Source organism: Chelonia mydas, chromosome 9, assembly GCF_015237465.2.
Source record: "Chelonia mydas isolate rCheMyd1 chromosome 9, rCheMyd1.pri.v2, whole genome shotgun sequence".
NCBI lineage: Eukaryota > Metazoa > Chordata > Testudines > Cheloniidae > Chelonia > Chelonia mydas.
In genome coordinates, this window is record NC_057855.1 from 9,272,955 (window position 1) to 9,285,858 (window position 12,904).

Consider the following 12,904-nt stretch of genomic DNA (forward strand, 5'->3'; position numbering starts at 1 on the left):
AAATTTACAAAAAATATTAAGATATATGCACCACCAGTCACTTAATCATAGCTTTGTAACACTGACCCATTCCCTTATAGTGCCTTTCTCCTATGTTTGGTCTTCCCTCAGTGTCCTTTTGCTTCTGAGATTGCAATCTGCTTGGAGCAGAGATGGTGTTTAGTTTGTCTGTATTGTACCTCACACACTTTTGGGTACTCATTGAATAAATAACTCAGCTAAAATTTCTCACCTTATACTTAAGAGAATGTCAGAGCCTGATTGAACCCAGCAGCAGGCATCTCTTACTTGCCTGTTCAAACTAAAATCTAGAAAAACCACCATCCCTCCAAATGCGTTAGAAAGGTGGCTCCTTTCTGCTGTAGATTCCACTAGTACTGGATTCAACAAGCTATGTGGACTAGTCCATGTCTATCTTTACTTTGTCCTAAGACATCATACAGCTAAGCAACATCCTTAGGCTTCACTTCAGATTTTACATGGCAATTAAAGAATCAAAATTGTCAATATAAGCCCACTCTATACACAACTAGCCCAAAGTTGCCTGTACAAAGCTCTGCCTACTGGGAGGTAAGGACTTTTCAATTTAATGTTTACCTTCTTTGATGATCTACTTCTCCATTAACTGTTGGACTCTACCTAAAAAGTATGGAGGCGGGTCAGGGGAAGAGGAAAAATCACAAGGACAGCTAGGGTTCAGAAGGCAGTGGAAAAGCAGGAGAGGGGGCTGCTGGTGGTGTTCATCTTGTTTTGAGCCTGGCCCCTAGAAGGGGGAGTCTAATCACAGTTGTCCCATTTCTCCATATTAGGCAATGTTTCTTTGTACTTTGGACTGTATATACATCCATCTCTGAAAAATCTAAAAGTAGTTTTATTAGTGAGGCAAGAGGTGACACTAGCATGCCGTTGTTTTGTAACTAGAGGAAAATGACTAACTTCTGAATGTCATTCTAACTGACTTTTTCTTCTTAAGTCCATTCTTGCGTCTGATCTGCCTTCCAGATATACAGTATTTCAAAACTTTCTATCCTGCTGCACCCACAAACTGCAGCTTCTCATTGGACACTTACTAGAGTAGTCATGCAGCTGCATTGTTGCAATTCTCCTAGGAAGTGGCATTATTCACATTCATGTGGTGTTAGTTGTTGGATTAGTTCAGGGGTCAGCAGCCTTTCAGAAGTGGTGTGCCAAGTCTTCATTTATTCATTCTAATGTAAGGTTTTGTGTGCTGGTAATACATTCTAACGTTTTTAGAAGGTCTCTCTAAGTTTTTATATTATATATCTAAACTATTGTTATATGTAAAGTAAACAAGGTTTTTAAAATGTTTAAGTAGCTTCATTTAAAATTAAATTAAAATGCACATCTTATTAGTTTAGTGCAGTGGTTCTTAACCTCGGGGTGCATCACGCCCCTCCTGGGGGTGCACGACATGAGAGTTTTTTTTAGAAGGTAAATGATCGAAAACACCAATTAAGCACAGGCACATAAGTACAACTACTTTGTTTAATCAAACCTATGTATTATTATAATTTAACGATTACTGTAATATACAAAGTTTAAGTTTTTAAGCTAATTGTAGTGTCATTTTTGATAAGGGCTGCAGAACGCTGGGCCTAGGCCAGGAACAGAGCCCTGGGCTGGCTGCTGGTACCCCAAGCCGGCAGGAGGGCTGAGCAGGGTGGAGGCCCAGACCCCAGCTGGCAGGGGGTCAGGCGGCTGGAACCCCAGACAAGTAGCGAGGTGAGCGGGGCCAGTATCCCAGGCCGGCAGCAGGCTGAGCAGGGCCAATGGCTAGGACCCTGGCTGGCAAGGGGCTGGTGGCCGGTACCCCAGACCGTCAGCGGGCTGAGCTGGGTGGCGGACAAAACCCCAGACCATCAGTGGCTCACCCGCTGTCGGTCTGGGGTTCCACTAGCTCCTACCAGCCAGGGTCGGGGCCGCCAGCACCGCTCAACCCGCTGCCGGCCTGGGGTTCCGTCCGCCAGCTCCTGCCAGCCGGGGTCCCACCCGCTGGCCCTGCTCAGCCTGTTACTGGCCTGGGGTTCCGTTCACCCAGGCAGGCAGCAGGCTGAGCAGGGCCGGCAGCTGGGACCCTGGCTGGCAGCAGCATGCCAGTTTAAAAAAAAAAAAAAAAAAAAAAAATCGGCTCGCGTTCCACCTTTGGCATGCGAGCCACAGGTTGCCGACCCCTGGATTAGTTCTTGTTTTCTTTTTCCCCAGACCATTACTTAGCAGGCAAAAGTATGGCTCACCACTATGACCTCACTTTTTCAAAGGTGAAAGGCACTAGTAGTAAGTTCATTTGCATCAAGGAGCTTTCTCCCACTCCTGACCAGACATAATTTTAAAAAGCTGGATACTAAGCAAAGGGAAGATTCCTTCTCCCTGAATCTAGCTCAATATACAAGTATAATTAACTATTACTCTGCTGACAGCCATCTGTTTTTTCCAGTCCTTTCCCTCGCCTCAGCTTCATGCCCTCTCCTGTGATCCTCTATATCCATAAGACATCACTTTTTGTTTGCTAAGTACATGGTCCCCCTCTGAGTGGCTCCTTAACATACACATCTTCCTAAACTTTTCCTTTAGTGGTCTTCCCAAACACTCCCTTACCTGAACTACTGTCCTATTTTCTCTCATCTCAGTTAGTTAGTAAGGTAGCTCTTCAGGGCAGGGACCATAAAATCAAAGAAGATTAGGGTTGGAAGAGATGTCAGGAGGCCATCTAGTCCAACCCTCTGCTCAAAGGAGGACCAACCCCAAATAAATCATCCCAGCCAGGACTTTGTCAAGCCGGGCCTTAAAAACCTCTAAGGATGGTTACTAGAATGAATTTCATGGAAGACACTACTGAAAGAGCAAATTCTGCTCACAGGAGGAGTAGTCCCACTCAGTTTAAGGGGGATTACTTTTGAGAGTAAGGTAAGCAAGTTTTGGCCCATGTCTTCAGAACCAGAAAAGGAAAGAGAACCCCAGGCTTCCACTGAACCCTATGAGAGAATTACCAAGCTATTTTGTGTAAAAAGTATTTTGATATTTATCTACACTGTATAAAAGCTACTTCATGGTGTTAAATACTGAAAGATCACTGACAGTGCAATGCTTAACCATGGGTAATTTCAGTATCCACCCTTTCCTGTTTTATAAATCCAAGGTATTAGAAGCCTCTGAAATAATATCATCATCATCATCAAAAGAATGGCAAAACGATTCTAAACGTTCCAAAAAGAACAAGAAACCCCATAATTCCTTGGAATTTACTGTACTGCATTGTATATACATTTTGAAATCTGAAGACAAACTAAACTGCATTCAGTTAAAGAACGGGAACGTCATTCAGGCAAGACAAAAACCCCACCAAGCCTAATAACATGCTAAGCAACCATAAAATACTGAATTAAGTTTGTGATATTCCTATTCAAGGCAGATAAGTATGAAGAGTTGCTCCCGATATAAGAACAACATTGATCTCATATGTTATGAGCTAAGAATGAAGATTATAAAAACTTTATAAGAAGCCAAGAATGTCTCTGTTATCAAGAGTAGTTTTCCTCACAATAGGATAAATGGAAAAATTCAGAGCCAAAACAGGTAATACATATGGTTATAAAATGTTCTAGAAAATGTAAGAAGTTAGCTTTAAATAAAAAAAAAAACTCACACATTATTGAAGTCAAAGTTGTTAAATATATAAGCTGTCAATTGATTTACTAAAATATATACTGTCAAATTCTGCCTTTTTTGCTTTTTAAAAAGCAACTGAAAGGCGAGCCTTCAGTCAGCAAACTGCAACCATTTAATTTTTAAAATTTATTTTTAACTCAGATTGAAGTGATGCATGAAGCCAGTCAAGGTGGGTCCAGCAGAGTCCTGGTGATGAGTGAAAGTGAGGAGAATCTTTCCACTAGGAGGAGGTAAGGATGCAGAGGAGTCTTGTTAGTGACAGAAAGTAATGTTTTTCTTTTGCCTTAATAGAAGGCAGGTTTTTTTTATTCAGGGATAGTACATCTCTCAAAAGTACGTGTTTTCTCTAAGACTAGATTTATCATTCATTAGGACAGTCAGTCACCCACCATATTAAAACACATTTGGGATTCTGCCCAAGAAAAGTCATCAAAACCAAGGTATGAGGGAGAGTATATTTTTGTAAATAAAGGAGGCTCATTTTGCATTTATCAGTTAAATTTAAAATTAGGATTATTATTTATATAAAATGGCACTTGTGGTCTTAACTAAGAATGAGCTTGCATATTCATCATCAAGAAGTTTACATACAAATATCTTAAAGTATCATGGGCTTAAATAACTCCTTAGCAAGAGAAGATTGTGTGTGACCAGGAAACGTTAAAGGTATGTGGCCTTTTTTTTTTTTTTTTTTTTTTAAGTGCATATGGTAATGGCTTGCGGTCTCTAAATTTTAGGAAGACTTGTGAAATAAATTGGGAATTAAGTTTGAGTGCATGATCCTGAACACAAACCACACGGAGACAGTAAAAAAAAACCAAATAGTTCTATGTGAAATAGAATTACTTTCATTAAATCTAGGATAAAAAAAATTCAACTGATCCAGCCCTCCTTCCCTCTGTTTTCCTCTTGGTGTAGTTCCTTGATTCTTCATTGTCCATATATCTTCTAGATCTTCATACAAAATTGTCTAATGGCAATTCATAGCAATTAATCTAGATTTGTGAGAGATTTAAAAAAAAAACAGGTAAATATTTAATCTGAAAAGTAATTTTAGTATGTTTCTTGTGAAACATTAAGTGGGTGTGCTGAATTGAAACTTTATTGGAGACAGTCAGGTTTATATTCCCTATCCATTTTTCAATCCTCTCTACTGTATGTGCGCATTTTATTACTACTTCACACGGTCACTTCTGTTAAAAATGCTACTATTCAATACAAAAGTTTTTACAAGAGAGCGTAGGAAATAAAGCCTAGATTTCCATGTACATAATATTGCAGGTGCTGAAGATGCACTGTTCTTGAAGCTCATACCATTATAAAGGCAGCAGATTTTAAAAGGTGTAAGGGTTATTTGTTTATTTGAAATGAACCTATATTAACTGATGTCATTTCCAAGTTCGTAGCTCCTAGTCAGATGCTTATCTTGGGGATGGGCGCGAGTCAGAACTGTAGAAGAGATTGTTTTCTCAATGATTTTCTCTCCTCAAGGCCAGATTTGCAAACCCAATCCACAAGTAATATGGATTTAAGACTGTTGTATGACTGAAAGTTATCTATGGTGAATGTGAGATGTTCAACTTGAAGAGCCATGTTTCTGGCTGAATTTTGCCTTTACTATTATTACTTGTAACACCTCAAGTTAAAAACATTATTTTCTTTTCGTTTAATTTATATACAAAATGCTGTCAAATGCAATGTCAGTTTTCCAGTATATAATCCATTAGCAAGGGAGAAACTAAAATGCATGTCAAAACTAAAAAGATCCTTATCATCAACAGGTGGATTGGGGGGGGAAATTTAAAGCTTTTTTTCCCCCAAAAAAGCTTCAGAACACAGGCCCAGATCCTCAAAAGGTATTTAGGCTCCTAACTTCCACAGAAGTCAATGGGAGTTTTATCAAATAAAAATGATTTTTTTAAAAAAAGGTAGTGAGTTAAAAATATTGACATCTCTTAAAACTAATATTAAAATCTTCAAGCCTCTAGAAGACAAGTAGCAGTCTTGAATATAGATTTAATAAGTTAGAGCAGCAGAGATTCTTAACAAAGCAGTAGTGTGGATACTCTAAACTAGTTCCATGAACAGCAATTTTAAAGAATTTTCAAAACTAACTTAATTTTGTTCCTAGTATTGAGAGGGATACCACTTTAAGGTTAGCAGTAATGTGGATCTTTAACTCTATCTGTTCCCAATAAGGCTAACAGAGACATTCTCTTAGAATGCAAACAGCACTGCTCCTGGAGTTGAAGAACCTACCTCACTGACGCCTAAAACTTCCATTTGGGAGGAACAACAGTCATCTGCCAAATATGAACATTCATTTGTTCCTCTCTTACTGAAGGTCTCTGTGTGGCTTTAAAATAAAGCAACTATTTGAGGAGTTCCATAAAAGAAAGTTGTAGAAAAAGTTAATGTTGGAAAGCAAGCTGGGGGAGCTTTCAGATCTTAGGGAGGGAACTTATTGTAAACTGAACAGCAATCCCACTTGTCAGTTAACAAGAAACACAAAGCCCAAATCACTGGATCATTAAGGGAGTCTTCCACAGAGTCCTCCAGTGGAAGACAGGTAAATGCAACATGGGATCTCAGGGGTGAGCAAAAAGATGTGTGTGTGTTCCATCAGAGATGACAAGCCAAAAGGAGAAGTTAAAAAGGCCGACACATTAAACAGAGAAAGACAAAAACAACAATAAAACCCAGCACATACTAATGTGGGGTTCAGGTCTTCTCTCAAGAAGGGACTAAACGGTGTATTCAGAATTCAGTTTTAAAGCACGGAAGCTGAGGATGTCAGGTACAAGAATTCTGAAAGCCAAAAAGGTTTACCAGCTTAAAAACAAAACACTACACAAAACCTGGTTTATTCTAAACAGAAAATTTTTACAAAAACAATTGTCTTTTGTGATAGAGCAAAAAGTTTCAAGAATAAATATTTGTATAAAAATTAGTAATATCAAAGGAAACTTGATGCAAACCAAACAAACAGGTAAAAACAATTTCAGCATTAAACATTTTGTGCAACAGTGTCAAAACTGCTAATTGAGAAGAAGTGACCATTCAGGCTGGTGCATGTTTTAATTGTGAAAATAAAACATGAAAGCCCTGCATTGGAGCACTGACATGCCTCTCTCTCAAAACAAAAAAAAACCTAAATGAAGGAGTACAAATTTTAAGTCAATGTTTAGAGCCAAAAGGTTAAGAAATTTTCTAGCTTCTCCATTCTTTGAAAGGAGTGCCATCATATTTTCTTCAAATTTATAAACCCTTTCTCTTAATATGCAGCAAAACATCATAATAAAAAGCCAAATTACAAATGAAGTCCTTTTTAAGATAAGGAATATTCCTAACAAAACAGACCGGCTGTAAACAAAAGCATTTCAATGGTCAAGAGGGACACTGATCTTTTCACCCAATGGCAGATTAAGTTTTAAAGTAAAGTAAAATTACAAGTTATAGATGCTAATTTAAGCCCCAATTTTGCAAACAAGTAAGTATATGCTTAACTTTACTCACGTGAGTCAAGTTAATCTCTACATTTGCTTGCAGGATTGGGGTCTTAATTGTATACTCTAAAAGCATACTGCATTTAAACTATTTTATACTAGCTGGGATTTCTATCAGGTCATTTCTGCCACAGGTTATTGTCAATTCAAAGTGGCTAGTGCAATCAAAACCATTTCTACCAGTTATAAAAGTATTTCCACAGTGCAATGTATTTTTAGATTTCTCAGAAATTTAGATCTATAACTTGTAATATTTTAGTTATTTTTCCATTTAACTTCAACATTGGTTAAGCAAAACTAGTTTTGAGTAGTATAAGTCAACCTCTTAAGAGCATGGATTAACTGGATTTGTTTTGCTGTAAACATTTTAGAGCTGAAGGATTATGTAACATTATCCAGCAGGATAGGATAAATTTCTCATTTTACAGCCATCACTTTTGCTGTAAACATTTTAGAGCTGAAGAATTATGTAACATTATCCAGCAGGATAGGATAAATTTCTCATTTTACAGCCATCACTTTTGCATTGGTGATAATAGACTAAGTCTTGCTTTGTAGGTTTCTCTGTATAGTCAACACCTGGATCCAACTATGGTCAGTCCAGTGGTTTCCTTACCCCTTCACTCTGGAGAAACACTTAATCTGTATGATTACTCATTCTAGTAGATATCAAGCTCTTATCCCAGTTGGAAGAGTAAGAGTAGCTTGCATAGAGGCAAATATCAATCATGCTCCAATAACCAGCTGACAGAAGTTCTCTCCTGGATCTTGTTGACACTAGCCTTTCCCCCCTCCCGCAAGATGCCTGTGTACTACCACTGATGCAGCCCTACAGATGGTGGCAATAGAGCGAGCACTAGCTTAAACAAGAAGGTGCACACAGCTGCCTGCATTGTAAATGAGCATATCATCTAGACCTGCCCTGAGCAAAGCTAGAGTTAAATATGGTGACTGGTCTACTTTAGTGCTCCCACATGGTCATCTACAGCATTGCTGGTCTGTCGGTGCTGGGAAATTTAGGGAAAAAGGCTAGTGTGGATATTCTCTTAGAAAGCAAGTAGCACCTCTCTTGGAGTTGAAGAGCCCACCTCCTAGAACATGACAAAGTTCCACTTAAAAAGTGACAGACTCATTGTCATTTCCAGCCTTTGTTTTGCATTTCTGCTGCTATGCCACTGGATGAAGATTTGAATTCAAGCATTCTGAAGTGAAGTGATTTTATGACCCTGTTCACACTGGAACTCATACCAATGTCAAACAGCTCTCAAAATAAGAGACAAACACCACTTGCATCTACATCTATCAGTATCCAAACAGCTACTGTGGCTTTGGCTACTAGAGTTACTAACAAATAGTTGTCCACAAAGTACACGGAAACATTGTTACAACCAGACTGATAAGAAGAGCATTGAGTCCTTCTCCCAGAGCTCAGTTTTAGAGGTTTTGGACATGGTTATGAACTATCAGGTTACAAACAGTGGTGGTGGTGATTGTCAGGGTTTTAATAGCACCTACTTCTAGCCTTTGTAAACTGAAGGTTAAGCTTTTTGCTCATGTTAAAGAGGCAAGAGTAACATATGCAATAGATTTGGTTAAAGAGAAAGATACAGATTTTCTATTTTGACACGGACTTCTTCACATGGCCATAAGACAAAAGATCTGTGCTTGAAACCAATTAGATTAAGAGAGGACAATTTAGTGGATTCTCTGTAATTCTCTTAATAAATGTTGCATCTTTACCTGTTACAATCAATATTTCACCCTATCCCTTCTTTGTGCAGTCTACCCTTACTTTCAGCTCCTCACATCTTTCTCTGTTAGTGCTCATGTTGCACAAATTTGGCTTCTTCAACTTTTTGAATAATCTGAACTAACTACGTTATGACAGACTTCCCTTGAGTTATTTAATGGAGAAGTTTATCTTGTCTTCCCTCTTGAAAATTAACCAGGGAGACAGAAGTGTATTTTTGAAAGAGACAACTGGAAGGCCATACTCAATACACGTGCTCTTAGTTTACTAATGACTGACTGGAGTGTTTAAAAATACCACTTCAGAAAGCATTTTCAGATTTAAAAAAAAGTTACTTAATTTTCAAAATGTTGCTGTAGTTGAAGTAGTGTTGCAGAAGTTATTAATGTACCTTCCTGTACATTCCTGTTCTAAACAGAGCTCGTGTATTACCTGAAAGCACCAGTTAGAAGGACAGTGTGAATGCCATTTCCCCCCACCCAAATGTTGTGCAGGATTTACGTAACCTCAAGAGAACAAAATGTTTTAGCAAGCTTTCACCTCTAGTACCATTTGTGGATTATTTTGATTTTTAAAGAGTCATTTTGCTGAACTGTATACAGAAATGGTGACCATTTGACTAGTTTACTCAGACTTCAAATTGCCATCCTACTCTTCTACTCATGGTACCAAAACTATCATTTCCTTTTGTTTGGAAAGGGCTATTTATGGATGTTTAAGTAGCGCATCAACTGCAAGTCATTGCCTTGAAAGGATGTGCCTTAATTTACATACTCATTTTCAAATGGAAGAATGCAATTAACAAGGGTTATTGACAAATTCTGTACTCCCAAGTTCAATTACTTTTCACAGGCTTTTCAATATCTAAAAAAATGAAATCAGTTAATATCTATTCAAGACTTAAATCCCTTGAAAAGGAGTGTAAAAATACAGGGTGCAGTATGTGGAAACTAATACAGCAATAGAGAGTTATTCTGATAAAGTTCCTGAGCAGAATAATTTGGGATCTATTCACATTTTAATCTTACCTCTTTTCATGTTTACTTATGTATATATTGGATAAACAGTTAAAAGTTGTCACTCCATTTTGGCTCAGTGAATCTCTATGCAGATATTCAAGTATTAGGAAAATGCAGCTGAACAGGGATACGTGTCCTCATAGTGTAGTTTGCAAAGAAGCATAATGTTAACTATTTTGCAATATAGTCTACCCAAAAATCTAGAGGAAAAGCTTTTGACTTTTGGATCTGTTGCCTGCTTCCAAAGGTGATGAAGGTCTTCCACATGTCCATGGGAGGTTATCATTTTGTTATAGATGCAGGGATGATATGGAGCCTTTCCTTCCCCAGAAAAGAATACATGATATTGTGGTACAATTCCCATTTTATTGGCACAGAGACCCATGAAAACATCATCTATATAAAGACTTGTATTAAGGGTCTGTGAAGCCTCATATACTTTAGCTGCTACATCACTTGATATTACATATGCGGCTCCAGCTGTGTAGTCAGGATAAGAAGGCCACTGGTACATTTCATATGGAACATAGTATTTGCTAGTCTTATCTCTCACGGGAGGAGCTCCACGATGGACACGCCCAATCCAGATATCTTGAATACCAATTTCCACTAGACTTTGGAGATATGCAACAAGATTTGGCATGTGAATAAAAATATCATCATCTGCAGACATAATGAACTTGGCATGTGGGCAGTATGCATTCACCCATCCAAACTGCAAAAGTAACTTAAGGGTAAGATTGTGAAAAGTATCCAAGAAGTCTTGTTGGATCAAATCATTATACTTCTGGTCTTCCTTTAGAAGTTTTCTTTGCATCTGTGCTCTCTGCATATGATCTGTTGGTCGTCCTAAAGCAAAAACAGTTTTAATGTTGGCGTTAAGATGAGAATGTACATATTTCTCATTACCCCAGGTTTGTCGAATTGCATCTCGCCGATGCCGGTTTTCTGGAGAAGTCTTTACAAACAATAGAAGGAGGACCTCTTGCTGTTGACATTTCTCCTTGTGGTTGATCAAATATTGGTATCTTGCTACCCTGTCCAAGTTGTCCCTGCTAACGGACAGGCTATTATTCACGAAGTTGTAGCTATTTATGAGGTATCGGTAAGAATAGGACTTCATATGGCTCACAATATGATTATCAAGTGGTGTCCAGAAAATCATGAGAGACAATACAAAGCAAGTGGCAAGTATCTGCACAAACTGGCATTTTCTGACTTTCCTGGCACTAACAAACATTCTGATGCAGTCCCTTTAATACTTGTTCCAGTTAAGGATCAGTGTATTTAGGGTGGTGTTCTTTTCATTTGAAAGCATAGAAACTCCCTTTCACAAGAGATGTCCATTGGAATGCATGTTGCCTTTTGTACAGTATCGTTGTAATGTCAGCTATGTGCACAGATTTCACAAGTCATTTAAAAGCCATTTTGCTAGGAGTGAAAGAATGCAGAAGCGTTTAAAGGACAACACCTGCAGAGCAGATTTTTTCCTCTGCACCATCTTTAGCTGAAATAAACTGTACACTTCCAAGCTGATGTTTTCTTACATACTCCTTTGCTTCAGAGAGGTGGAGATCTATCAAAGGTGGGAAGGGGAAAGAAACAAAACTGTTTTAGTAAGGAGCTATATTAACCTAAAAGCAATTATATATGCAGATTCAATTGTTCTTTTTGGGAGTGTCTTTGTGTACATCTAGAGCAGGGAGAACCACCCTCTACATACATTGAACTGTCATAAAAATGAAAAGGTCAGAGAAAGCAAAAATGATACACATGGAGGGTTTCTAAAAAGAGCCGTCCTTACCTAGAAAGCTGATCAGTTCCCAGAGACTTTTATGGGGGAAAGACTAAAAAAAAATAATCACATTTCCCCACTTCCAGTCTCTATACAGGTCTCATTCTTACCTCTATCCCTGTGTAGCTTCTCACTGTTGGTTACATGGGTCTCTTAAAAAGAAGAAAAACTGATTTGATTACGTGGGGGGGGGGGGGAGGAACAGCAAAATTGCTCTCAAAAGCAGGGTCAAATGCACAAAGTGAACGTGGGGAATGGGAAGATTTCCTCTCTAATCCTTCACTTACAGTAATTTTACAAGAGTTCTCAACAATAGAAGGGTAAAAAAGATTCAGACAGAAATGTGACTTTTAGGTTAGCAACTGTTGGGGGCGGGGGGGGGGGGGGGGGCGGCGTGAGATGTTGGAATACAGATGGTGTCTTTAGACAGTTAACTCCTTAAAATACCGGAGTTCTTTGCTACCATCTGCATGCAGAGCATGCCCTTAGGCTTCTGCCTGGTTACTTTATCCAGCCTGAATCAAGCCAGGGGTTGTGTTTTGTTTTGTTTAAAACAGGCACAGACAGCAAGGCTACCCCTCAGACACGGGAGGGGCGGTGAGGGGGGGAGTTAAATCTCGCTCAGAGCAGGGTGCTAAACACTCCTTACCCTGGTCTACCCCCCCTCCCCAGCCTCCACTGAGGAGCTATAGGGGTTAACAGCCCCAGCAGCGGCTTTTGGGCCCAAGGCAGGCAGGGTCCCAGCCAGCCCTGGGGGGCACGAGTCCAGCGGGCGGCGACTGCAGGCCCCGGTGCTGGGAGGGAGCCCCAGGGCTGAGGTGGCACGGGGCATGGTGCCTGTTTGGGAACACCCCTGGGCCGGCAACCCCCAGCCCCGCACAAGGCTGAGGGAAAAGGGGGGGGGGGGCGGGGGGGCACAGAGAGGCGGGGCAGCCTGCCCCCGCCCCCACCTCTCCCACTATGTGATGGGCGCGGGGCAGCCCCCCTCCCCTCAGGGCCAGGCAGAGCGCGGGAAAGGGGCGCCGCTGAGGTGGCGGCTCGCGCTGCAGTTCCCCGCGGGACGGGGCGCTCGGCCACGGCCCCGCCGCCGCCGCCGCCTCCTCCTCGCCGCCGCCGCCCCGCCGTTACCTCCGCTCGGGCGGGGAGG

General features: G+C 40.1%; 2 protein-coding genes across 5 annotated transcripts in view; one reads left to right on the top strand and one right to left on the bottom strand.

Moving 5' to 3' along the window:
* The window catches only part of MCF2L2 (MCF.2 cell line derived transforming sequence-like 2), a 320,576-nt gene that overhangs the window by 172,632 nt on the left and 135,040 nt on the right, over positions 1–12,904 (top strand). For both annotated transcript variants that reach the window (XM_037908688.2, XM_043522397.1), the window contains one exon: positions 3,829–3,917. In XM_037908688.2, coding sequence (XP_037764616.1) covers positions 3,829–3,917 — 89 coding nt within the window. The remainder of the gene's footprint in view (positions 1–3,828; positions 3,918–12,904) is intronic.
* Positions 3,896–12,904, bottom strand: part of B3GNT5 (UDP-GlcNAc:betaGal beta-1,3-N-acetylglucosaminyltransferase 5) — a 40,426-nt gene continuing 31,417 nt past the window's right edge. The window contains exons 2-3 of one of the 3 annotated variants that reach the window (XR_005226731.2): positions 9,972–11,538; positions 3,896–4,682 (exon numbers count right to left, since the gene is read on the bottom strand). Coding sequence is in view for 2 of the 3 variants with exons in the window: in XM_027833156.3 (XP_027688957.1) it covers positions 10,066–11,202 (1,137 nt within the window). In the remaining variant the exon portion in view is untranslated. Of the gene's footprint in view, positions 4,683–6,520; positions 11,539–11,867; positions 11,910–12,904 lie in introns of those variants that run through there. The other 2 variants (XM_027833156.3, XM_027833157.3) reach the window with 2 other exon arrangements.